Source organism: Pipistrellus kuhlii, unplaced genomic scaffold (genome assembly GCF_014108245.1).
Source record: "Pipistrellus kuhlii isolate mPipKuh1 unplaced genomic scaffold, mPipKuh1.p scaffold_m20_p_8, whole genome shotgun sequence".
NCBI lineage: Eukaryota > Metazoa > Chordata > Mammalia > Chiroptera > Vespertilionidae > Pipistrellus > Pipistrellus kuhlii.
The window spans coordinates 26054522-26077174 of record NW_023425584.1 but is presented as its reverse complement, the minus strand read 5'-3'; the positions used below and the strand labels follow the sequence as shown (position 1 = coordinate 26077174).

The window sequence follows — 22653 nt, the reverse complement described above, 5'->3', positions numbered from 1 at the left end:
GGCCCTGAGGTGGGAATGAGCTCGGGGAGCAGAAAGAAGGCCACGTGGGGAGAGGGCAGTGAATCAGTTCAGGCAGGGCCTTTGTAGGCCATGCGGAGGAGACTGAAGTTTGATTGAAGGGCAGAGGGAGCTGTTGGACGGTTGTGAGTGAGGGAGCGATGTGATATAACTTCTAGCTTCCATAGGGAGGAGGGGCGGGGTTGTCTCAGGAGCGGCTGAGACCCAGAAAGTGGCTGGCTTGACTTTTAGGCCTGGCCCAGCCAGAGTTCCACTGTCACCACGGGTCCCATCTTGGTTGGTGCTGAAAAAAGAGGCTGTTGAGCCCGAGGTCATCCCAAAGGCAGTTGTTAGCGGGCGCCCCTGCGTAGAGCAGGGCTGGATTCAGGCTGAGAAGATGCAGGAGACCTAGTACTGCCGGCCTGTCATTTGCAGGCAATCTCCTTGGGATGTGACCTCTGGTCTAGCTGTGCCCACCCCCCCTCTCCCAGCAGGGCTGGCGGTGGGCAGGGTCGCTGCTTTAGGTGGACTTCTGATTGAAGACTTGAGCCCTTGACCCTTAGGAAGAGTCTGACAGGGGGCCTGGGAAACGGGGTTCATCCTGTACCTCCAGCCGAGCCAGGTGCAGAGGGAGATTATTCTTACCTTTTTTTGGGGGGGCGGTGGGGGGTGGGGGGGCTACTCTGAGTTCTAGAAGCAGCCACTCACTGTGGTGAGAAGAGTGGACCACAGCGGCCTTTCTCCTTGACCTCTGTGGTGTGTCTACTCTCCCTTGGATCTCATGACCTTAAGTTCTCCCGCTGGCCCTGGCGAAGGAGAGCAGAGCGGATGCCCCCATTCTGCGCTGGGTCCCCCAGAAGGAACAACGAGTCCCGGGGCACATGGCTGTTCAGTGTGAGGACTGGGGCATCGTTTCACACCTCTGCCCTGAAGCTCCCCTTTCTGCCCCCCTCCCTCGGGTTCATTAAGAGAGGGAGGTCCTGGCTCCGTTATTCTGGGCTCAGTTGGCCCTCAGCCCAGGCAGGGACTCTGGGCCCTCGCCCAGGATGGAGCTCAATGCTGCCCCTTGTCTGCTCACCCCCAGAAGCCCAGGATCGGCCCAGTGCCCGGTACTGGCAGAACCTCCATCCTGCTCCCAGCCGCAGGAGGACATGGCAGGGCAGGTAAGATTAGAAACAGCCTGAGGCAGCTGCTAGGAGTTAGGGGGCCTCCCAAGAGGTCCTTGTTTTCAGGTCTCAGGCTTTCCTGGGAGCTCAGGGCAAGCTCTGACCACAACGAAGGCACCCCGCCCCCCCGCCAGGCTCAGCTTTCCTGTGCGGGCGTGGGAGCTTGAGGCACCCTGATGGGCTGGGGTGAAGCCCTGTGCCCCAGATCCAATGCCCATCCAGGCCCCTGGGCTAGAAAGCAGGCCAGAGGGCCCCACTCACCCTCCTCCTTCCTCTCTCAGTGCTCCCTCACCCAGGACGCTAGCTGAGGAGGTGACCTGTTCTCTCCCTCTTCTGAGCACACAACCCATGGGAACAGAGTGAAATAGCAACGGAAGCAGCAGGGATTTAGGGCAAACCAGAAAGAATCCCTCACTCAGGGACAAGCCTTTGGGGTTCCCCAGGGTCCAGATATCTTAGAGCCTGGTGCTTCAGACTTAAAAAAAAATCTGATAATTAAAAAAAAAAGTCTATGATCACACAAACTTCAAAACTCTAGGAGGCTAACACTTAGCAGGGTGGGCTGGGGCCCCAAACCCCTGTCATCATGCCCCCTTCTCCTTTACTTCATGTTTTACTAAGTAAATCTTAAAAAAAAATTATTTATTTATGTTAAAGGGAGAAGGAGAGAGAGAGAGAGAGAGAGAGAGAGAGAGAGAGAGAGAGAGCGAGAGCGAGCTGAATGTGAGAGTGAAACACCGATTGCTGCCTCCTGCACACTCCCTACGGAGGACTGAGCCTGCAGCCTGGGCATGTGCCCTGACCAGGAATCGAACCGGAAACTTCTCTGTGTACCGGATGATGCCCCACCCACTGAGCCACACCGGCCAGGGTGAAGTGAACCTTCAGTGGTCCTGTGGTGTCAGAGATCCCTTAGGGGCCCAGAAGCCCCCAGAGAAGTAGGCTCACTTTCCTCTCCGGGCCCATGTTCTCTAAGTGGGAAGTTCCTTCCCCTCTATCATTCCCTGGAGATGCTGGCTCAGGAGGTCTGGGGGGAGGGCCTCATAACATGCCATTCAAGTCCGTCAGGTGACACCTGTGACAAGACAAGTCCAGGCAGTACGGGCCTCACTCAGATCTCTGTGGCTGTGCCTGCAGCTCGCTCTGCTGCAGCCCAGGAGCCCCTCCCCCCCAGCCTCTCCTGAGCCCTCGAGCCCCTTCTCCAGCGGAGCAGGGCGTGCTGGGGGAAGCTGGGGCCTGAAGAAGAGAGGCAGGAAGTGGTTTGGAGACGTAGCGCCGTGTCCCTGGTGGCAGTGATCATTGGGGGCTGGAAGGGATGGTAGAAAAAGTACCTTAGACTGCGTGGGGCTGGGCCAGACCGGCATGAGGGGAGAGTCAGAACACAGCCCATCACATCTGGGCAGGAGGCCTCTGGGAAATGTGGGCTGGCTCTGACATTTCTGAAGGGGGCAGTGGAAATGGCAGGTAAGATGGGTCTCCTCATTTCTTAGAGGAGAAACAGGCCCAGAGCAGGGCGGAAGGGAGTAGGCCTGGCCTGGGTGGGGCAATGAGGAGTCCATGAGAGGTCACCGTGAGTTGGGCAGAGCAGGGCTTTCCCCTTGCAGCCTGCTATTGAGTTCCTCCTCATGGCTGCTGGGCTCTGAAGGCCCAGGCGTGGAGGGCAATCCCCGGCCCCCTCCCTCTCCCCACAGCCAGAGCTTTGGGCACCGGGCAGCAAAGGCAGCAAAGCTCTCAGGGAGGCTCTGGGTGGCCCCGCACCTGCCCAGCACCCTGGACAGCGCCTCACACAGGGCCTGGATGGCTCACTTTGGCTTCTGAGGTGGCTTCTGTTGTGAGAAAGCTACACTTCTGTTGACTTTCCTGCCTCCTCTCCTAACTCCCCCTCTGAAGGCAGCCCCATCCCAGCTCCTTCCATTCATTACGGATTCACGATGGTCTGGCTCCCAGAGCCAGGGTGAGAGGACATGCAAAGAGGCAAGGAGGCTGGTTGCTGTCACCTGGGGTTTTGCCTCCAACACTCAGCAGCAGGAGAGGAAGGATGGAGGAGGAGTCCTGGACCCTCTCCACCTGTCTTCCTCAAGGGGCTTTGGTGAATTCTGAGGGCACAGCAGGGAAGGAGGGACTGGGGCACATAGAATGGTAGGGGATAGGGGGTCGGGGGAGAGGAGAAGGGGGCTGGTCTGAACAGGGCATTGAAGACATCACAGCCTGGACCCAGACACTAGTCAGGAGATCCTGAGAAGGTCATCTCAGCCATCCTCCTGTCCCAAAGCAGCCTGCCTGGTGCTGGTTCCGCTGGGCTTTAGCTCCCAACACCTGCCTTGTGTGACCACCCCTTCGTCTCCATCTGCCGGCAGATCTAACGGAGTCCCAGGAGCCGCCAGCTCAGGTAGAGCGGTGTCTGCCATGGATGAGGATAAGCTCCCATCTGTCCTGCCTGGGGAAGATGGTGCCGCCCGGGACCCCAGCCTGGAGCCTGAGGAGGAGCCCCCAGTCCAGAATGGAATGGCAGCCAGAGAGGACCTGAGTAGTAGCCACGACAGCCCAGGATGTGAGATAAGGAGCACCCTGGAGGACACTGAGGAGCCCACAAAGGGCCCGGACATGGCCCTCCACGGCCTCAGCCTCGGCCTCTCCCTCACCAATGGTCTAGTCCTGGGGCCAGACTCAAACATTCTCGATGATTCTACGGGGTCCAGGCCCTGGAGGGCGGGTGGGCTAGCAGGAGAAGATACCTCCCGGAGCTTTTGTCCAGACACCGAGGACCCTCAATCAGGGTAAGTTGTGTCTCAGAATAGGGGCTCACCTCATTCGGCTGCTCCATGCTATTGGCCTGGGCCTAGCCACTTAGCCTGTCTGGTTCTTGTTTTGTCTCACCCATGAATTGGGAATGTCATGCCTCAGTTTTGCTCAGCTTCTGGTTATTTGGGGAAAATAGAGCCATGAGATTTCAAAGGCCATCAGTCCCCAAGCTGTCATGGGCCATTTCTATGTGGGGCTGGAGGGTCCTACTCCCGCCACCGCAGGCTGAACATGAGAGTTCCACAACGTCTTATGTGGAAGGTCACCTGGTCCATCCCTCCGCTTTCTGGAGTTGAGGATCTGGAGTTGCAGCTTCCCTAAGAGAGTAGGCTTTGTGGGTTAATCTCTGGCTTAAGAGCCATCTGGAATCTTACTCCAGTCTTTTTGGAGTTACAGCATCACCTTATTGCATTAAAGTATGTTGGGAGGAAGGAAGTGCTCTGGGGAAAAATGGAGGGGGCTAGGGTGTTTGGGGCAGGTCCCATTACAAACGGGGTGGTCAGGGCAGACCTGGTTGAGAAAAGGAGGAAGAGGCTTTGGCTGAGGGAGGAGCAGTCTGGGCGGAGGGAGCAGCCAGCACAAAGGCTTCCTCTGGGGCAGCACTGGGCCCTGCGAGGGCTCAGGCAGGGTACTGGGCCATGGGCTCCATGCATCTGCTCACTCACGCAGTGTGTCATGCAGTAAGGTTTGCTGAGTGCCTACTGTGTGCTTGGTGCTTCTGGCCTTGTGTTGGGTGGGGCTGGGGCACGGATGGCAAACAGGGGAACAACCAGAATACTGCATCCTGATAGAGGCTGGGCGGGAGGATACCCTCCCATCTGTATGAAGAGCGATCCTGAGGACGGAGGATAATGGGAGGGGGGCTGGCGAGGTCAGTGGTGTGGACCCGCCTCCCTCAGCCTCTCTGAGGAGGTGGCATTACCGCAAAGCTGGAATGTGGTCAGCCAAGTTAAGAGCCTCCGGACTAACAGGACAGCAACATTCTGAACCACGGGGACTCCCGCTGCGATAGGGGAGCAGCCCTGAGGGCCAGGCTGGAGGGAGAGGACTCAGTTATTTCCCGATGCCTGCTGTGGGCCAGGCTTGGGTTGGGCACTGGGGGGTGGTCCATGCCTGCTCTACCCCAGCAACCAGCCAGCATCGGGCAGTTATTAGCTGAGAAAATAAACAGGACACAATCCATGCCCACTGCCCACCTGCAGCGGGCGCCCGGGCACAGATGGGTGTAGTCCCAGCACCTGCACTGGGGCACCCTGGCCGGATGCTGACTGGTCCTTGCGTCCTGCAGGCCGGGTGGCCCCGGAGAGCCAGACGTGCGGGACGGCTTCAGCGCGACGTTCGAGAAGATCGTGGAGTCAGAGCTGCTGCGGGGCACCCAGTACAGCAGCCTGGACTCCCTGGATGTGCTGAGCCTCACGGACGAGAGCGACAGCTGCGTCAGCTTTGAGGCTCCCCTCACGCCCCTCATCCAGCAGCGGGCCCGCGACAGCCCCGAGCCCGGGAGCTCTCTGGGCGCCGGGGACGCGGGGCCCGAAGGGGACGCGGGAGCCGCAGGCGGCGATGGGGAGCTGGGCAGCCCCCTGCGGCGGTCCATCTCCAGCAGCCGCTCGGAGAACGTCCTCAGCTGCCTGTCTCTCGCCGCCGTGCCCAATGGCTTCCATGAAGATGGACTCCGGGGCCCAGGCGGGGAGGAGGAGGAGGAGGAGGAGGAGGAAGAGGAGGAGGACAGGGACAAGCTGCTGAACTCCGCCAGGTGAGGCCGGGCCCAGACCTGGAGCAGATGGGGAAACAGACCCAGAGGAGGTAAAGCCAGTGAGGGCAGCTCAGTGCCCAGAGTGCACAGCCCTCACCAAAGTCTTCATGCCCTTCACCTGCACCCAGACTTCCCACTCAGTCCTGTGGGCGCATGCTGCCCCTCCGGGTCTGTCTGCCCCGGCGGGGCCAGGGAGCTCTGCTGTGGGTTTGGGGAGCATCTAGTGATGTCACGGGAGGGCTCTCCCCGGAGTCTGGCCTGGTCCCTCCTGTGCAGGGGAGCTCGCCCTCCTCTGGCCCCTGTGTGGCTGTTCAGGCCTGGGGAGACCCCTGAGCCCCTCCTCTTCACCCCCCCCCCTGCAGTGACCCCAGCCTCAAGGATGGCCTGTCCGACTCCGACTCAGAGCTGAGCAGCTCGGAGGGGCTGGAGCCCGGCAGCGCAGACGCACTGGCCAACGGGTGCCAGGGGGTCAGCGAGGCTGCCCGCCGTCTGGCTCGCCGCCTCTACCACCTCGAGGGCTTCCAGCGCTGTGACGTTGCCCGGCAGCTGGGCAAGAAGTGAGTTTTGTCTCCTGCCCCTCCCACCCCTGGCACACCCGGCGTCTCCCCCAGCCTGAAAGGGGCGCAGGTGGCTTCTATGAGGGGTGCCTGGTGCTCGGGTGGCTCCAACAGCCCCACAGCCCTCCTCCTGCCACTGTCCTCATTTCTGGACTTGCCCTACATCTGTTTCCTTTCCGGGCGGCCTGGGTGACGGCCCACGCTCCCAGGGAGGGCAGGTGGAGGCGGAGCAGCCCCTTGGGGCTGGGGCACTGAGATGTGTCCTGTGGTTATGGGGCCACCATGGGTGGTAGTGAGGGCAGAACAGCTGGGTGAGGGCTAGTGGCCCTCCTAAGGGGGCAGGGAGAGGCGGCTCCTGGCCTGGGCTGCCCAGTAGCTGGGGGAGGGTTTCTGGTCCTCAGAAGCCCCATTCACTGTCTATCGGAACTGGCTCAAGGGGCCGAAGCTACTGAGACGCGCCCTGGCCTGTGGACTGGGGACAGGGAACTCGGCACATGAGAGTCCTAAAGGGGCTGGGGGACAGGCGGGACTGTGAGGCTGAGGACAGTACAGTGTGCCTGCACGTCCTGAGCATGTCTGACCATCAGCACGTCCTCCGGCCTCTCCTCCTCGGAAGGCCTCCCAGCACCTCAGTGAGGCTCCGAAGGTGCAGAACCAGGCCCAGCTCACGGCTAACAGGGACGGTTCCGACCCTAGACCACTAAGTGTGAACTCACTGGGGCTTAGGCCACCGGGAGGCGCTAAGGTTGTTCTGCTCCTGGATCCTCTCTTCTCCCTCCACCCAGCCTCTTCCGCCTTCCACAGCCTCCACATGGATCCTGCCCTTGTCCTCCCAGCCCAGCTCAGAAATCACAACTACAGCCCCCCTCCTGCTGGGCCGTGACCCTGCCAACCTAATGACACCCTTCAGAAGCCTTCGTTCTGCTCGATCCTCATCCTCCCTCGTCTTTTCAGCACCCCCACCCCTCCCTTTATAAGAGTTTTTCCATAAGCGTGTAATTGTGCTCAAGTCGTTTCCAACTAAAAAGAAAAATCCTTCCTCAATTGATCTTCCTCCCCCTGCCTCTTTTTAAAAAAATTTGTTATTTTAAAAAATATTTTTTATTAATTTCAGAGAGGAAGAGAGAGATAGAAACATCAATGATGAGAGAGAATTATTGATTGGCTGCCTCCTGCATGCCCCCCATTGGGGGTTAAGTCCGCAACCTGGGCGTATGCCCTTGGCCAGAATTGAACCTGGGACCCTTTAGTCTGAGGGCTAATGCTCTATCCACTGAGCCAAATCGAGTAAGGTACCCCCTGCCTCTTTGTAGCTAAAACTCTTGGGACTTTGTGCCCTGGGTGGCCTCTGTCCGCTCCCCCTTTCTTTCTCTCTCTCTCTTTAAAAAAAATATATTTTATTGATTTCAGAGAGGAAGGGAGAGGGAGAGAGATGGAAACATCAATGATGAGAGAGAATCATTGATTGGCTGCCTCCTGCATGCCCCACACTGGGGCTTGAGCCTGCAACCCAGACATGTGCCCTGACCGGAATTGAACCGTAACCTCCTGGATCACAGGTCCACACTCAGCTGCTCCTCCTTTCCACATTTAGCCTTGGGGCTGGCTTCTTCCTCGCCCTCTCTCTTCAGAAGCCTCTCCTGCCAGGGTCAGTAGCAGCCCTTGAATCCAGTGGCCACTGACAGACCTCACCTTCAACTGTGTTGAGGCACTGGCCATGCCTTCTCTAATTAAACTTTTTATTATGAAAGTTTTAAACACAGAAAAGCAGAGAAAATACATTAAACCTCTATGTACTGTTTATTCAGCTTCAACGTTATCAATATTTTTAAATTTTTGTTTCCTCTAAACTGTCCTCTACCCTCCCCCAGCCCCATCATTTGCTGGAATTTTTAAAAGCTTATTTTGGGCACTCTATCATTCTTTCCATAAATACTTTGGTATGTGTCTCTAGCTGATAAGGATTTTTTTTTTACACAATCATAATTCCATTATAAATTCTAAGAAAATTAACAAAAATTTCTTAATTATCTCTAACATTCAGTCTATGTTTAAATTTCTCAAAAATGTTTGTTCAACTCAGGATACAGACAAGGTCTACACCTTACATTTGGCCAATCGTCTCTTAAGTCTGTGTTAGTCAACCACAATCAGACAGTCCCCTCCTATTTTATTTTTTAAAAATATGTTTCATTGATTTTTTACAGAGAGGAAGGGAGAGGGAGAGAGAGCTAGAAACATCGATGAGAGAGAAACATCGATCAGCTGCCTCCTGCACACCCCCCACTGGGGATGTGCCTGCAACCAATGTACATGCCCTGACTGGAATCGAACCTGGGACCCTGGAGTCTGCAGGCGGATGCTCTATCCTCTGAGCCAAACCAGTCAGGGCTCCCCTCCTGCTTTTAATGCCATATTTACCTGTGTTGGCTGAGGTCTCTCACGAGGACACATCCTTTCCCACCTGTTGTTCTGAGCACTGGATATCTCCCCCAGGGGCCGCCTCCCCTGTCATGCCCACCCGGGGTTCATCCCCATATCCTGTGGATTCTGCCTCCAAAGTCTCTCTCCTTCTCCGTCTTCCTTCTCCGCCCTGGTAGCTACTGCAGCCCCCCATGGGCCTCCCTGCAGCAGGGAGCGTGATCCAGACAGAGATCTGACCATTTCACTCGTTCCCCTCCCCACGTCAGCCCTCAGAATCAAGTCTGGATCCTTCCCTTGACTCCCGGGCCCTGTTACCCGCTCTGATCTTGCTGCCCCTGATCCCGCTCTCTGGCTCTAGCCACATGGCCCTGCCGGAGGCTTCCTGGACATGTTGTGCCGTCTGTAGGGACACCCTGCATCCTGGCGGCTCTCCCTTCCTGTAGGCATTGCCCAAGACATCATCCCCCCAGGCAGCCTCCTGACCCCCAGCCCAGGTGAACTGTCAGAGCCCAGCTGGCCAGCAGGGGAGACAGCCGTGGGGTGGGCAGGTCTGAGGGGGTGGGTCACGGTATTGCCCATGTACCCCCCCAATGTTTGCTGTGCTCTGCTTCTCATGGACACCCCATGCTCTCCTGGCAGCAACGAGTTCAGCAGGCTGGTGGCCGGGGAGTACCTCAGCTTCTTCGACTTCTCGGGCCTGACTCTGGACAGAGCGCTCAGGTCAGTGGGGCTGGGACAGGGCAGTGCCCACAGGTGTTACAGGCTGCACATCTGAATTCTCATGCCAGCTCTATCATAAACGTGACCGCTTTGGGGAGGCTGAGAAGGGGCCATCAGAGCAGCAGCCTTCTGGCGAATCGGTGATCGCCCACGGCGTGTGGGTGCTGAGGCTGTGATGGTCGAAGAGAGGAAAGAAGGCAGCAGCCCCACTCCCTTCCCACTTCCCGCAGTTGTTAAGGGAGAGTTGATCTCAGGCCCCATTGGTGCTTGGGCCCAGGGAGTGGCCCTCAGGGGAGCCCCGAGTAGGAGGATGCAGCCCAGTGACTAGCAGGCCTGGTGGCCCAGCCAGAGGGTGACACCAGCCAGAGCCCTTGGGGGAGGGACAGCAGTCTCTGAGTTAAGGGCTGGGTGGTCCTTGCACAGTAGACATTCCCGCCATGTCCCACATGCCTCTTACACTTTAAAATTTTTTTATTTTTCCTCCTTTTCCCCCCCTGCTCAATTGGGCTATTTTCTATTGCCCTGCTTACAAATCATTTACCCTTTTCCTGTGTCTAACAGGGCATTAAACCCATTTATTGAGTTTTCACTTTCTATTATTATGCTTTTCAGAATTTTCATTTTATTAAAAATATTTCTTACAGATTATACTTCTCTGGGTAATTCCCCATCTTTTCACTTGTTTTCTCATCCCTCCCACCCCTTTTCTTGACATATTAGCCATGGTTATTCCAAAGCCCTTGTCTGCTCAGTCCACTGCCATTATCGTCTATTTCTGTTTCTTCTGTCTATTCTTGCTCCTTTCGACCACATCATAAGGGTCTCTCTGTATGTGTAGAACCATTTGAATGAGATGCTGTACCTTTTGTACAGAGTTGTAGCTGCTCTAGATGACGCTATGCACCTCTAGAGAGGGGCTGCCCTGCCCTTTGCTAGGCAGTGGGAGGAGGCAGGGGGCCGACTCTGAATCCAGCCAAGGCTGAGCTGAGGAGAGGCTTAGGGCCCACCCCGCCCCAGGGGTCAGGTCCCGTCGAGCTTGCCACCGGGAGCCTGGTGTGTTCATGGAGCCTCTCCTTTTGGTGGATCATGAATCCAAAATTGTCTCCTCAACGTGGGCAGACTATCAAACCAAATCCCTCTTCTCCTCAGAGGCTTTCTGCTTAGCTTTTCACGCACATCCGGCTCCACACGTGTCAAAATTTGGCAAATCTCTCAAAGGCAAGCTGGCCATGTGTGTACAGCCCTCGAGTCTCTGGGTTCGTGTCCTCAGCTCCACAAGTTCTGCCTCCTGCCTGTGCCCATAACCACCAGTGCCCAGGGAGCAGGCAGCTGTGGGCAGCCTACTCTCCTGTCCAGAGTCTGGGCTCTTTCGGTCTTTGTCAGAACCCAGGACAGTGTTCTGAGAGCGTAAGAGAGATGCCTTCTGCCTGGCTCTCCCCATCGTTCTCAGTGGACCAGTTGGTCAGCCGCAAGCAACCCTAGCCTGAGCTGGGGCTGAGGTTGCATTGGAACGAGAGGGATGCAGTGGTCAGCTCACGATCAGAGGCTGGGTGCTGGGCGGCAGGAGCTTGCCTGTCAGCCCAGCGGACGGAGGCTGACTGCACAGACACGGGGAGCCACCGCAGGTGCTGGGTATGACCGGATTGAGAGGCGGTGCTGATAGCAGCCTGCTGGCAGCTTTTGACCCAGAGGCGGCTTCTCACACTCCACCCGGTGGTAGGAGACAAAGCCTGAGCCTGGTGGCAGCTGTGCCGGGCTGGGGCTTGGGGAAGCCCGCAGGGAAGTAGGAGCAACACTGGATGGGTTCAGGCTGGGATGGGGGGTGGGTTTTAGAAAGTGCTGATGGGGTGTGAGAAGAGGGTGGGGAAACACAGAGCTGGGGGCCAGCCAAGGGGAAGAGAACAGAGAGCGGAGAGACAGGGAGAGGAGGAAAACGAGGAGGCAGAAGAGAAGGCGGATGGAGGGTTTTTGCACAGCAGCTGATTGGTGGGGATGGAACCTGGTTAGCAGTTGAGAAGCCTTGAGAAGCCTCAGCGGGGCTCATCGGTCCCAGAGTGCCTTAGGAGCAGTGTGAGAGAGGACACAGCACAGTGGGCACCACAAAAACCAAATGGACCATTGCTAAATGAGGAACAAATTAGCTTTGTGAGCCAGGACAGAGGGAGACCCAAACTCCCTCAGCTTGCAGCTTCCCCCAGGCGAGGTGCCTGGCCCCTCCTTCCGGACCCTCTGGTGTGGGGATCGGCTGCCAGGGCCCCTGAGAGCTGCTGTTCTTGGTGTGGGGCCCTGGAAGGGGTTGGGAGCTGCCCAGCAGAGGAGAGAAGGCCTCCGGGCAGGGCCCAGCCTGCTCATTGGCTCTGAGCAGGGAAGGTGCCTGTCCTGTCCAGGGTCTGAATACACTGGGGAAGCAGCCGGTGGGTGCAAGGGGGCAGGGACAGGACGGGGGAGGGACAGGAGGGGGCGGGGACGGGGGAGCAGGGACAGGAGGGGGCTTGTGTAGAGTCAGGAGGGCGAGGTCGTTGTTCTGAGGGCTCCGGTGAGCCAGCAACAAGTTTTAAGCAGGGTTGAGTCTTGGCCGCATGTGTGTTTAGAAAGACCACTGGTGTCTGCAGGAAGGATGTGTTGGGGCGTTGCAGGGGTGCCCCCCGTCTGGAGAGGTCTTGGCCCATGATGAGGACAGAGGAGGAGGAGGAGGAGGAAGGGTTGAGATGAGGGGTGAAGAACAATTTGGTAACAGCTCAGACTCGGGGCGGGAGAAGAGCGTGGGAGGATAGGGCTGTGCTCTGGGCTCAGCTGGTAGCACGTAGAGTGAGGTGTGGGTGGGGCTGAGGCAGAGCAGTCTGAGCGGCAGGTGTGGTCAGTCTGGGTCCAGCATAGAGGAGGGAGCAAGGAGTGGGCATTTACCCCAAAGGAGAGCTGGTGCTGGCACTGAGATGTTCCTCTGCTCATCGCCATCTGTCCCCTGCCTACTTCCACAAGGACTGAAACTCCAGAGCAGTCCTGGGGGCAGGGACCTCCCTGAGCTTGGATGCTGGGGCCCTAGAGCATTGGCCCCTTAGGACAGGTGTGTGCGTGTGTGTGCGCGCGCGCGAGTGCGTGTGCATGTGCGTGCGTGTGCGCGCGTGTGTGCACGTGCGTGTGTGTGCGTGTGTGTGTGTGTGTGTGTGCGTGCGTGTGTGTGCGTGCGTGTGTGAGTGTGTGTGTGTGTGTGTGTGTGGTGGGGGTTCCTACCTTGAGTGAGGGTCCAGACTGACTCAGGGGCTCTGGGAGGCCCTCGGCATCCTTGAATTGCCCCCCTCCCCCTTCCAGAACCTTCCTGAAGGCCTTCCCGCTGATGGGGGAGACACAGGAGCGAGAGCGGGTCCTCACTCACTTTTCTCGCCGGTACTGCCAGTGCAACCCTGACGACAGCACCTCAGAAGGTATGGCCACCTGCCCCTCTCGGCCTGCCCCACCCGCCCCTCCCTGCCAGGCCCTGGCTTCCTCCTGTCCTGGCCTACCTGCCCCTTCTGTCCTGCTCAGTAACCATCGAGTGAATAAGCTACAGCACAAGAAATGGGCACAGCCTGCTGGGCAGGAGACCTCCTGATGTCTTGCCCATTGCCATTCCTCAGGCCTGAAACCCTCCATCCTAGAGATTCAGTCCTTTGGGTCTTTGTTCTCCCTGGTCCCCTGTTGCAATGCCGATTCTCAGTGTGTGTGTGTGGGGGGGAGTCCTGATGTGGGAGTCTGGGCTGGGGTCCTCTTTGGGGCCAGACCTGCCCTAAGGATGGACCTGAGTTCCAGAAACTGGGGGACTAGGCCAGTTATTGGAAGAGATACAGGCTATGGCAGAGACATGGCCTGGGAACCAGAGCCATTCCTGGATCTGAGGTTCAAGGTGAGTTTGGCCACAGGAGGTAGGAGCTTGAGCCAGAGCAGGCCCAGGGTGGTCAAGTCTCCTCTGAGGGAGGGGCTGGCCCTGACCTTGGGCAGGCAAGTGACTCCAGTGTCTCCATGGGGGTAGGGCAGGGGGCATCACACAGGCACTGGGCCCTGATTGGGTTTAGCAGGTGGCTGGCCTCTTCCAGTCTCTGAGACCTTCAGCCTGGCTCTGTCAGGAGACAAGGGGGTGGCTGGGGGTGGGGATGAGGGGGCCCTCACACTGAGGGTGCCGCTGTCTCTGGTTTAGATGGGATCCACACGCTCACCTGTGCCCTGATGCTGCTCAACACGGACCTGCATGGACACGTGAGTTGGGGAGGCGGGGAGGAGAGGTGTCCTCTCACGGCCTGACCCAGGCTGTTAGGGGCCAGCCCTCTCTCCAGCTCCCTTCCTGAGACCTACGGCTTAAGGAGCCACGCTTCTTCAGCAGACCTGAGTGCTGGGCAGTGTGGCCTGTAGGCATGGTCCTGCCCTAGTTTATTCAGCTGGCACATGCCTTGGCCCTGCCCCCGCAGGGCAGTGAGAAGAGCTGAGGCACACAGGACTTTGGGATGTGCTAAATAAGATGTGCGACCCTAGCTGAGCCCAGGCCAGATGTTGCTAAAAGGTCATGTGCTCTTCCTACCCATCACCCCTCAAGTCCGAATGTGGCCCCATTGCAGGGCCACACCCCAGGTCACCCTCCAGAGGCATTCTCATCACCCTGCCTCCCCACCAGCCAAACAGTGGAGGGACAGGTGGGTGCCTGGGTGGGCTGTGAGGCGGTGTGGTCCGGGGCCTGGGCTTTCTCAGTCCTGCTCTGACTCAATGACTCCTTTTTCCTTATCTGCTCCGGGGATACCCCTTTGGGCTCTCTTGCCCTCCCTCAGGTGGTAAGTGTGGCTGCTGGTGTGCATGCCCTGTGAGCCTAGACCTTCATCTCCATGTTCCCCTCCATGCTCCCCATTCACTGTGTCTGGCCCCACCGATCACTGCCCCCCTCATTGCTCACCCGGATCAGAGCCCCCTGTTGGGTTGGGGATATTTTAGTGACTCATGGGGACAACATGGCCAGTGTGTCTGGTTCCAGAGTGAACCCAGAATTCCAGGCACATTGGGTGGAAGAAAGAACTGGGACAAACACGACTTCAGATCCTACTCTTGCCTCCACGGGGTAGTTCTGTGACCCTGGACGGGACACCGGCCTGCTCTGATCTCAGGTTCTGCATCTGTAGGTGGGGGAAATGATTTCCCACACATCATTCTGGGAGGGCTGAGAGGTAATATACACAACACCCCATGTCAAGGTCTGGCACCTCATAAGGATTTAATTATGAATAATATTATGTAAGAATAACAATAGTTTTCATCATTTACTACTAACATTTACCTGATGGAGAACCCAAAGGCCTAGCCTGAGGATTCCTTTGGGGTAGGAATGCAAAGGCCACTGTCTAATGACAGCCTGATTGGGTGAGGGCACCTGGGGGCACCTGGAATGGGGAGGTGAGAGCCTTGTCACCTTCATAAGAAGAGTGGTCGTGTGACAGCTTTGGTTATGTCCACCTGGGCCCATGGCCACGTGTGGGAGGATGGAAGATATGTGCATTCCATGGGAATGTCACCAGAGCTAACACCTATTAACCTGCTAATGTTCCCCCAACACCAGCTCGCTCTGTGTATGGAGAGCAGGTCTTACTAGCACACCTTAAAAGGAACCTTAAACATACCCTACCTACCCTTGGCAGGGCCTGAGAGCAACCTCAGGACCCAGTCACTGCTGTGCCAAGTCCTGTATGCCCCTCTTCATGGCTAAGAGCTGCTAAGGAGGGCAGCAGCCGCTCTTCAATGAACCCCCTGGCTGGATAATACTTCTGAGCTTGGTGGGCTTAGCTGCCCATGGCCCCACAGTAATGTCCGTAGCTGAAGAAAAACATCAGCACCTTCATAGATCAGAGGTGGGTGGGGCAAGATTGTTCATATTAGCAGCCAAGAGACATGGAGGATGCCATCTTTCTCAACTATCAAGAGCAAGGGTCATCGGCTTCTCCACACAGTAGCTGTGTGGCCGGGGGCAAGTTACTTACTCACTAAACCTTAGTTCCCCTATTGTCAGTCCCATGAGGCTTAAGGAGACAGTGTTGGCCAAGCCTTTAGCCCTGGGCCTGGTTGTTGGAGCTCTCCAAAGGACCCCATGGAAACAGTGTGCTCTGTGTTGTGCCTCCTCCTCTCTTCCTCGCCTCTCTGCACTCCTCAAACATCCAGGCCTTGGGAGGGGTCTGGGACCAGGCTGGCCATACTCTTCTGCTGGGAGACAGAGGCTGTGGGAGGTCTGAGGAGGGCGGGCTGGGAGGTCCTGTTGATCCCAAATGGGGTGAGGTGGGGAGTGAGGAGTTGGTAACTTGGAGGTCTCAACTCATCCCCCAACCCTTGGCTTTGGGATGATCCAGGTACTTGTCTTTTTTTATTTTTATTTTCTGGGAACATGTCTTTTTGCTTGGTTTTTGTAATTATATTTTAAATCAGATAATTTACCTGGTGTGATTTCACTTCTTTGTCATTTGTTGTCTTGCTTTTCTGGCCAGAGAGAGATCGGTTTTAGTAGTTGTTTCATGTGGACTTGAAAAGAAAATGTATACTGCAGGTGTTGGTTGAAATGTCCTAAATGTGTATATAAGGTCCAGTCTTTTAATTGTGTTGTAAAAATCTTGTATCTCTTTAGTGAATCTTTTTATTGTGGTAAAATGCACATAACATAAAATATATGGTTTGCAATCTCCCTCCTTTCCCCCATTCTGTAGGCTGTCTTTTTTACTCTCTTGATAATGTCTTTTCATGCGCAAAAGTTTTATGAAGTCCAATTTATCATTTTTTTTCTCCTGTTGCTTGCTTTTAGTGTAATGTGTAAGTAACCATTGCCAAATCGAAGGTCATGAAAATGCCATAAGTTTTCTTATGATATCTTTGTCAAATTTTAGTATCAGGCCTTATGGAAGAATTAGGAAGTGTTCTCTTCAAGTTTTTGGAAGAGTTTGAGAAGTATTGGTGTTAGCTTTAAAAAAAAAAAAATATTTGATAAAATTTACCAGTCCTGGGCTTTTCTTAATTGTGAGGTTTTTGATTGTTGATTTAATTCCTTTATGTATTATAGGTCTATTCAGAGTTCCTACTTCTTCTTGAGCCAGTTTTGGTAGTTTGTGTGTTTGTAGAAATTTGTCCATTTCATCTAGGTTATCTAATTTATTGACATTACTTAATTGTTGTTAACTAATTAATTGTTTAGTATTCTTGTTCTTCCTGTTACCAAGAAAGCTGTGTTAAAAATTCCAACTGACTGGCCTGTGTGACTCAGTTGGTTGGAGCATGGTCCCATACACCTAAACGTGGCTGGTTTGATCTCAGTAAGGGCATGTGCAGAGAGGTGACCAATCAATGTTTCTCATATTTGGTGTTTCTCCTCTTATGAGTCTGGGTCCCCAGAGTCTTGCCCGGAACTGGAGTTCAGAGCAGTGGGGAGCTTTTGTCTCCCTTCAGATTGAGAAAGACAACTGTATATTCAGTTGCCAGACCTTGTGCGGGCCTCCATACCTCTGCACTTCACTTCTGCAGCTCCTCTGAATCTCAGTGTGCTTTTTCTTTCTAGTTGTAGAATTTACACTCAGCCAGCGTTCCTGTGGTTCTGGATGATGTCTGTTTTGTCTTTTAGTTGTAGTTTGGAAGTGGTTGTGGGAGGCAGCAATTTCAGGTGTTTACCCATGCTGCCATTTTAGTTTCTCCTGCAATATGCATTCTTGATGTATTAAAGCACTCTTACAGATTCCTGGGCAATAAAATAACCTTAAAGCTTTTTAACTCTATTTATTGTCCTCTCAACTTATACACTACTGGTATTATGGTTTCTTGTCTTTTTTTATTTTTATTGTTGACTGGTATTATGCTTTTAAGTATCATATATTTCTTATATTTTGTTCTCCAGAAACTTTATTATTATTGTTTTCCATAATCTATATCCATTTAGATCTGGCCATCCATTTTATTGTTCTTCATTTCTTCCTGCTTCTCCATGCTTTTATCTGGGATAATTTTCTTTCAGTCTGAAGAACTTCCTCCAGCATTTCCTTTCTTAATTTCAATATTTTTGAAGTATGACAGAGGTGTTTCCCATGGCTTCTTGTCCTTGGTGGGTCCTGACCTCCAATGTTTGTTCTTTAGACCCCATTAGACCACTCAGTTGCTCAGCCTTTTGGCCACTGCTTATGAATTAGCAGATGCTTCCAGAAGGAAAACTGCTCCTGGTTGGGCTTACCTCTCCATAGTTCCCTTCTCGGCAGGTCTTTACCCTTGAAGTCCTCACTACCTTTATATTTCCTCCAGTGCCTTCACCAGATATTTTGTTAATATTTTGACCAGCAATTCTTTTTTTCTGAGAGGTTTTATCTGCAACAAGATGGTCTGTTGTTATGAGAATTGGAAAATTTGCCTGGTTATTTTTTTATTATTATTATTTTATTTTTTAAAATATATTTTATTGATTTTTTACAGAGAGGAAGGGAGAGGGATAGAGAGCTAGAAACATCGATGAGAGAGAAACATCGACTAGCTGCCTCCTGCACACCCCCTACTGGGGATTTGCCCACAACCAAAATACATGCCCTTGACGGGAATCGAACCTGGGACCTTTCAGTCCGCAGGCTGACGCTCTACCCACTGAGCCAAACTGGTTTCGGCTGCCTGGTTATTTTTTTTTTTAATCATATTTTGTACCCCTGACTGATGGCTGGGGAATGCTAGTGTGTGTGGCACTCAGACAATATTTTTTTAAAATATATTTTATTGATTTTATACAAAGAGGAAGGGAGAGAGATAGAGAGTTAGAAAACATCGGTGAGAGAGAGTCATCGATCAGCTGCCTCTTGCACACCCCCTACTGGGGATATGCCCGCAACCAAGGTATATGCCCTTGACCGGAATCGAACCTGGGACCCTTCAGTCCCCAAGCCGATGCTCTATCCATTGAGCCAAACCAGTCCCGGCACACTCAGACAATATTATCAATATTAGCTTCATGCTCCTTTATTATGAATGCACACATAAATGGCTATATATGCACATGCATACATATAAACATGTATACATAAAATATACACATAAACATATGAAACACACTATATCAAGGCACAAGGAAAAGGTAGAGGAAATTCTTGCTTGTCAGCTACTCAGAAAGCCTTATCTCATTGCTTTCTGAATTATTTTCTGTGGTGTACAAGTGTCACACATGATGTTAATAGATTCTCTTTGTTAAAATCGTGCTAAAGTCAATAAATTTGGGAGATTGTCCATGAATCATTACCTTGGAGACATTCAACACATTTAAGCATGTTAAAGACTCTGAAACATGTAAATAAACTTATTTGATTATGAAATCCCTTTTGGGGGAATACCTATTCCATTGGTAGGTAATCTTGGGAGACAATGCCTATAGCAAACCTACATCACAAAATTCTATACCAATAAGTATCTGGTGTTCAAGAGTCTTCGTGTATCATCCAGTGTTTCCTCAAATGTGGATATTGCAAGGAGAGTCTGGAAGTATCAGGTGTTGGGTTTGGAGGGCTGGAGCCCCTTTACTACTTAGTTAAAAAAAAAATGAAGACAGAACTTTGGGGTATGCTTATTCCCAGCTATTTGTCTGTTTGTACCTCCTGCAGTAAAACCAACTGCTTGGGTTCCCTTGGTCCCAGCCAAGCTCAGCACAGGGAACCCATATGTATTGATTTTTGATCCTCATAAGACCAAACTCTCCCTCACTTCACCTACCTCTTAGAGGTTTTGCTGCCCCTCTGTACAGGTGAGAGGGTGAGACAGTTGTGATGGAATACACAGAGCTTCTGCTCAGGAGCCAAGAGGCCTGGGTTCAAGACCTTGGGAGAGTAAACCATGGAGTAGCGGGTGAGAGCATGGGCTTTGGTGTCAGACACACTCAGCCCTTCATGGGCATATCATCTCCCTGCACTTCAGTTTCTTTACCTTCAAATGGGGATAATGATAACAACCACCATTCTGTCTCCTTATGAAAAGGAAACAATACAATGCAGGTCAACTTCAATACCTAGAACATAGTAGGCACCTGGCAAACGTCAGCTATTGCAATACTGCATTCAATCTGACTCCTTCAACTGGGTTTGAGGAGAACCCCAACCTCTCATGATGCTTGAGGATCAAATAGATCTTGAATATAAAAAAAGAGTTTTGTAAACTTTGGAGACAGAGGGAAGTCCTGACCTTGATGCTGCGTCATCCCTCCTGGTTGGGCAGGGCAGGTGTGGGGATGGCACACGCCTCTGCCCCTACGCTCAGGCAGAACTGTTTCTCCATTACAGAACATCGGCAAGAAGATGTCCTGCCAGCAATTCATTGCCAACTTGGACCACCTGAATGATGGCCAAGACTTTGCCAAAGACCTGCTGAAGGTATAACCTGCTACGGGCTCCCCTTCCCCCAGCTGTGCCAGGGTGGAGAGAAGAGAAGCCTCTGAACCACTAAAATAATATTCTGGATTCTTTTTTTTTTTTAATACCACTTTGTATTTATTTATTTTATTTTATTTTTATTTTTAAAATATATTTTATTGATTTTTTACAGAGAGGAAGAGAGAGGGATAGAGAGCTAGAAACATCGATGAGAGAGAAACATCGACCAGCTGCCTCCTGCACACCCCCCACGGGGATATGCCTGCAACCAATGTACATGCCCTTGACCAGAATCAAACAAGCGGATAGAGTGTCAGTCCACAGACCGACACTCTATCCACTGAGCCAAACTGGTTTTGGCAATATTCTGGATTCTTAATGCTGAGATCAGGGCCACCATGACTTTGGGACAGAGTTAGAAATCATCCAGCTCAACATTTGACTGTTTGTGTCTTGAGTTAGGCAGAGGTGCCATGGTATTCATCAACACTGCCACCAATTGTCACAGCTCTCATGGCCATTACCACCACCTTTACCACCACCACCACTACCATCAATTTCACCATAGAAAAAAGCCCACTCAATCCTTCAACATCACCAGGAGTTAAGGGAATTTAGTTTTCTCTTGAGGCTGAACCCCAGGGTAGAGCTCTGGTCAGTTTTTGACCTTAGAGGATGAAAAACGTGTTGTTTTTTGTGGTGTTTTTTTTTGGGTAGAAAATGAGTACAGTTTTAGATAGTAGGTTTGAAGGTCCTGGTGGATAGTGAGTTTGGAGGTTAAAAAAATAGAAGATTGTCTCCACCACTATCTTATCATGGTTACTTTCTTCACCATCAAGAAGCACTTGATATTTGTGAGATCAAATAATCTCAATCTCACCATCTACCTACATACTTCTCATCTACTCATTCACCCACAAATTCACCTCCCATGCATCCATCCTTCCATCCACTCACCCATCAACTCAGTCATCCACCCATCACCCACACAAACATCCCCTATACCCCTAAACATTCTCCCACACACTCCACATCCAGTCATCTACTCACCATCCACCCATTTCCTCACACATTCACCTACCTACTAACTCATCTACCTACCCTCTCAAACGCAAATCTGTCCACCCAGCCATATACCAATCATCCACCTCGTTCACTCACCCATCCAAAAAACAAGTATGAATCAAACACCCACTTTGCCTTACTGGTTTAAAAGTGCTCCCTCACTGTGTCCACATTTTTAGAGGTAGATGGAGATTTCTTTGATTTTTCATTAGAGCTCATCTCTTTCTCTCTACTCCTCTCCCAGGCCCTTTACAACTCCATCAAGAATGAAAAGCTGGAATGGGCCATGTGAGTAGTGTCCATGGGCACAGGTATGGGAACACTGAATCACTGGGAGGGCGAACTGGAGTGGCTGGGGGAAGGGGGAGGGGGATGTAGGGATGTCACTCCTGCCACTCTCCATGGTGCTGATTTTTTTCACCCCAGGGCCTGTTGGCCCCTGACCAGCTGGCCAAACCTGATGTTGAGTTCCCCTTTGGGTTTGTTTTCTGTCTTGATAAAAAATGTGCAGTGTTGCCGGGACTGGTTTGGCTCAATGGATAGAGCGTCGGCTTGGGGACTGAAGGGTCCCGGGTTCGATTCCGGTCAAGGGCATGTACCTTGGTTGCGGGCATATCCCCAGTGGGGGGTGTGCAAGAGGCAGCTGATCGATGACTCTCTCTCATCGATGTTTCTAACTCTCTATCTCTCTCCCTTCCTCTCTGTACAAAATCAATAAAATATATTTAAAAAAAAAAAAAAAAAAAAATGTGCAGTGTTTACACTGCTATGGAACAGATTGAACGGTGACTTAAGTTGCACACTGGCTTTCTGTATTGGTGATACTGTCACTATTCCCAAATAATAATTCTTTCCCCTTTAGGAGGTAGGTAGGCAGGCAGGAGGCATGGGGCCCCCTATAATCCCAAGAACATGCCCATGTTTAGGTGGCAGCTGTTCTTGGCAGCAGGGATGGGTGACTGCCTCCTAACTTTCCCTGTGAAGGCAGTGAGTCCGAAGGTGAGCCACTTGGAAAGAGGCGTGGGGACCTTGCTCGTTGGGGAGACTGAGTAGCTCTGGGGAAATGGCTGCTCTGCCCTGCTGTGTTCCCAGGGCAGAACGAGTCTTTGGATCTGTGTGGAGGTCCCAGGCAGGGATTGTTAGGAATTTCAACCCCACGGGGAAGGCTCAATGGGAATGCTCATCTACTGGCTGCCCTTCCCCAGCATATCTGTGGGGCCTGGGCAGCAGCTTCAGTCTGGCCATGAGTTACTGCTCGTGGGGCTGGGCTTTCAGGGTTGGAGAGAAGACAAAGACCAGGAAGGACATCTGGAGATAATAAGGTCTCCAACTTTGTGATCAAGGGTGTATTGGAACTCGGAGGTAAAAAAAAATAAAAATCAAAGAGCAGAGGTCAGGGGTCAGAACTGAAGACTTGAAGGGAGGAGTCAAAGCTCTAGAATTGGAACTTCTGCTTTTCTGCTCGTCTCCTGACCGGCTCTCAGAGGAGTGGTTGGTGGGTAGAGGGCATGCTGAGGTGGGGCTGAGGCCGCCCTGGAGGTGGTGCTCAGGCCTAGCACTTTCCCAGAGACGAGGATGAGCTGAGGAAGTCACTGTCTGAGCTGGTGGATGACAAGTTTGGGACCGGCACGAAGAAGGTGACACGGATCCTGGATGGTGGCAACCCCTTCCTGGATGTCCCCCAGGCTCTCAGCGCTACCACCTACAAGCACGGGGTGCTGACCCGGAAGACGCACGCGGACATGGATGGCAGGAGGAGTGGGTGTCAGGCGGGGAAGGGGCGTGGGCAGGGATGC

General features: G+C 53.1%; 1 protein-coding gene across 2 annotated transcripts in view; it reads left to right on the top strand.

Moving 5' to 3' along the window:
• PSD2 (pleckstrin and Sec7 domain containing 2) overlaps positions 1 to 22653 on the top strand; it is a 44605-nt gene that overhangs the window by 9110 nt on the left and 12842 nt on the right. Inside the window, exons 2-11 of one of the 2 annotated variants that reach the window (XM_036424884.2) lie at positions 1082 to 1160; positions 3521 to 3940; positions 5254 to 5718; positions 6081 to 6275; positions 9339 to 9419; positions 12729 to 12841; positions 13591 to 13649; positions 19703 to 19792; positions 21102 to 21145; positions 22425 to 22615. In XM_036424884.2, coding sequence (XP_036280777.1) covers positions 3570 to 3940; positions 5254 to 5718; positions 6081 to 6275; positions 9339 to 9419; positions 12729 to 12841; positions 13591 to 13649; positions 19703 to 19792; positions 21102 to 21145; positions 22425 to 22615 — 1609 coding nt within the window. In that variant the 5' untranslated portion in view covers positions 1082 to 1160; positions 3521 to 3569. Of the gene's footprint in view, positions 1 to 1081; positions 1161 to 3520; positions 3941 to 5253; positions 5719 to 6080; positions 6276 to 9338; positions 9420 to 12728; positions 12842 to 13590; positions 13652 to 19701; positions 19793 to 21101; positions 21146 to 22424; positions 22616 to 22653 lie in introns of both variants that reach the window. The other variant, XM_036424883.2, reaches the window with a different exon arrangement.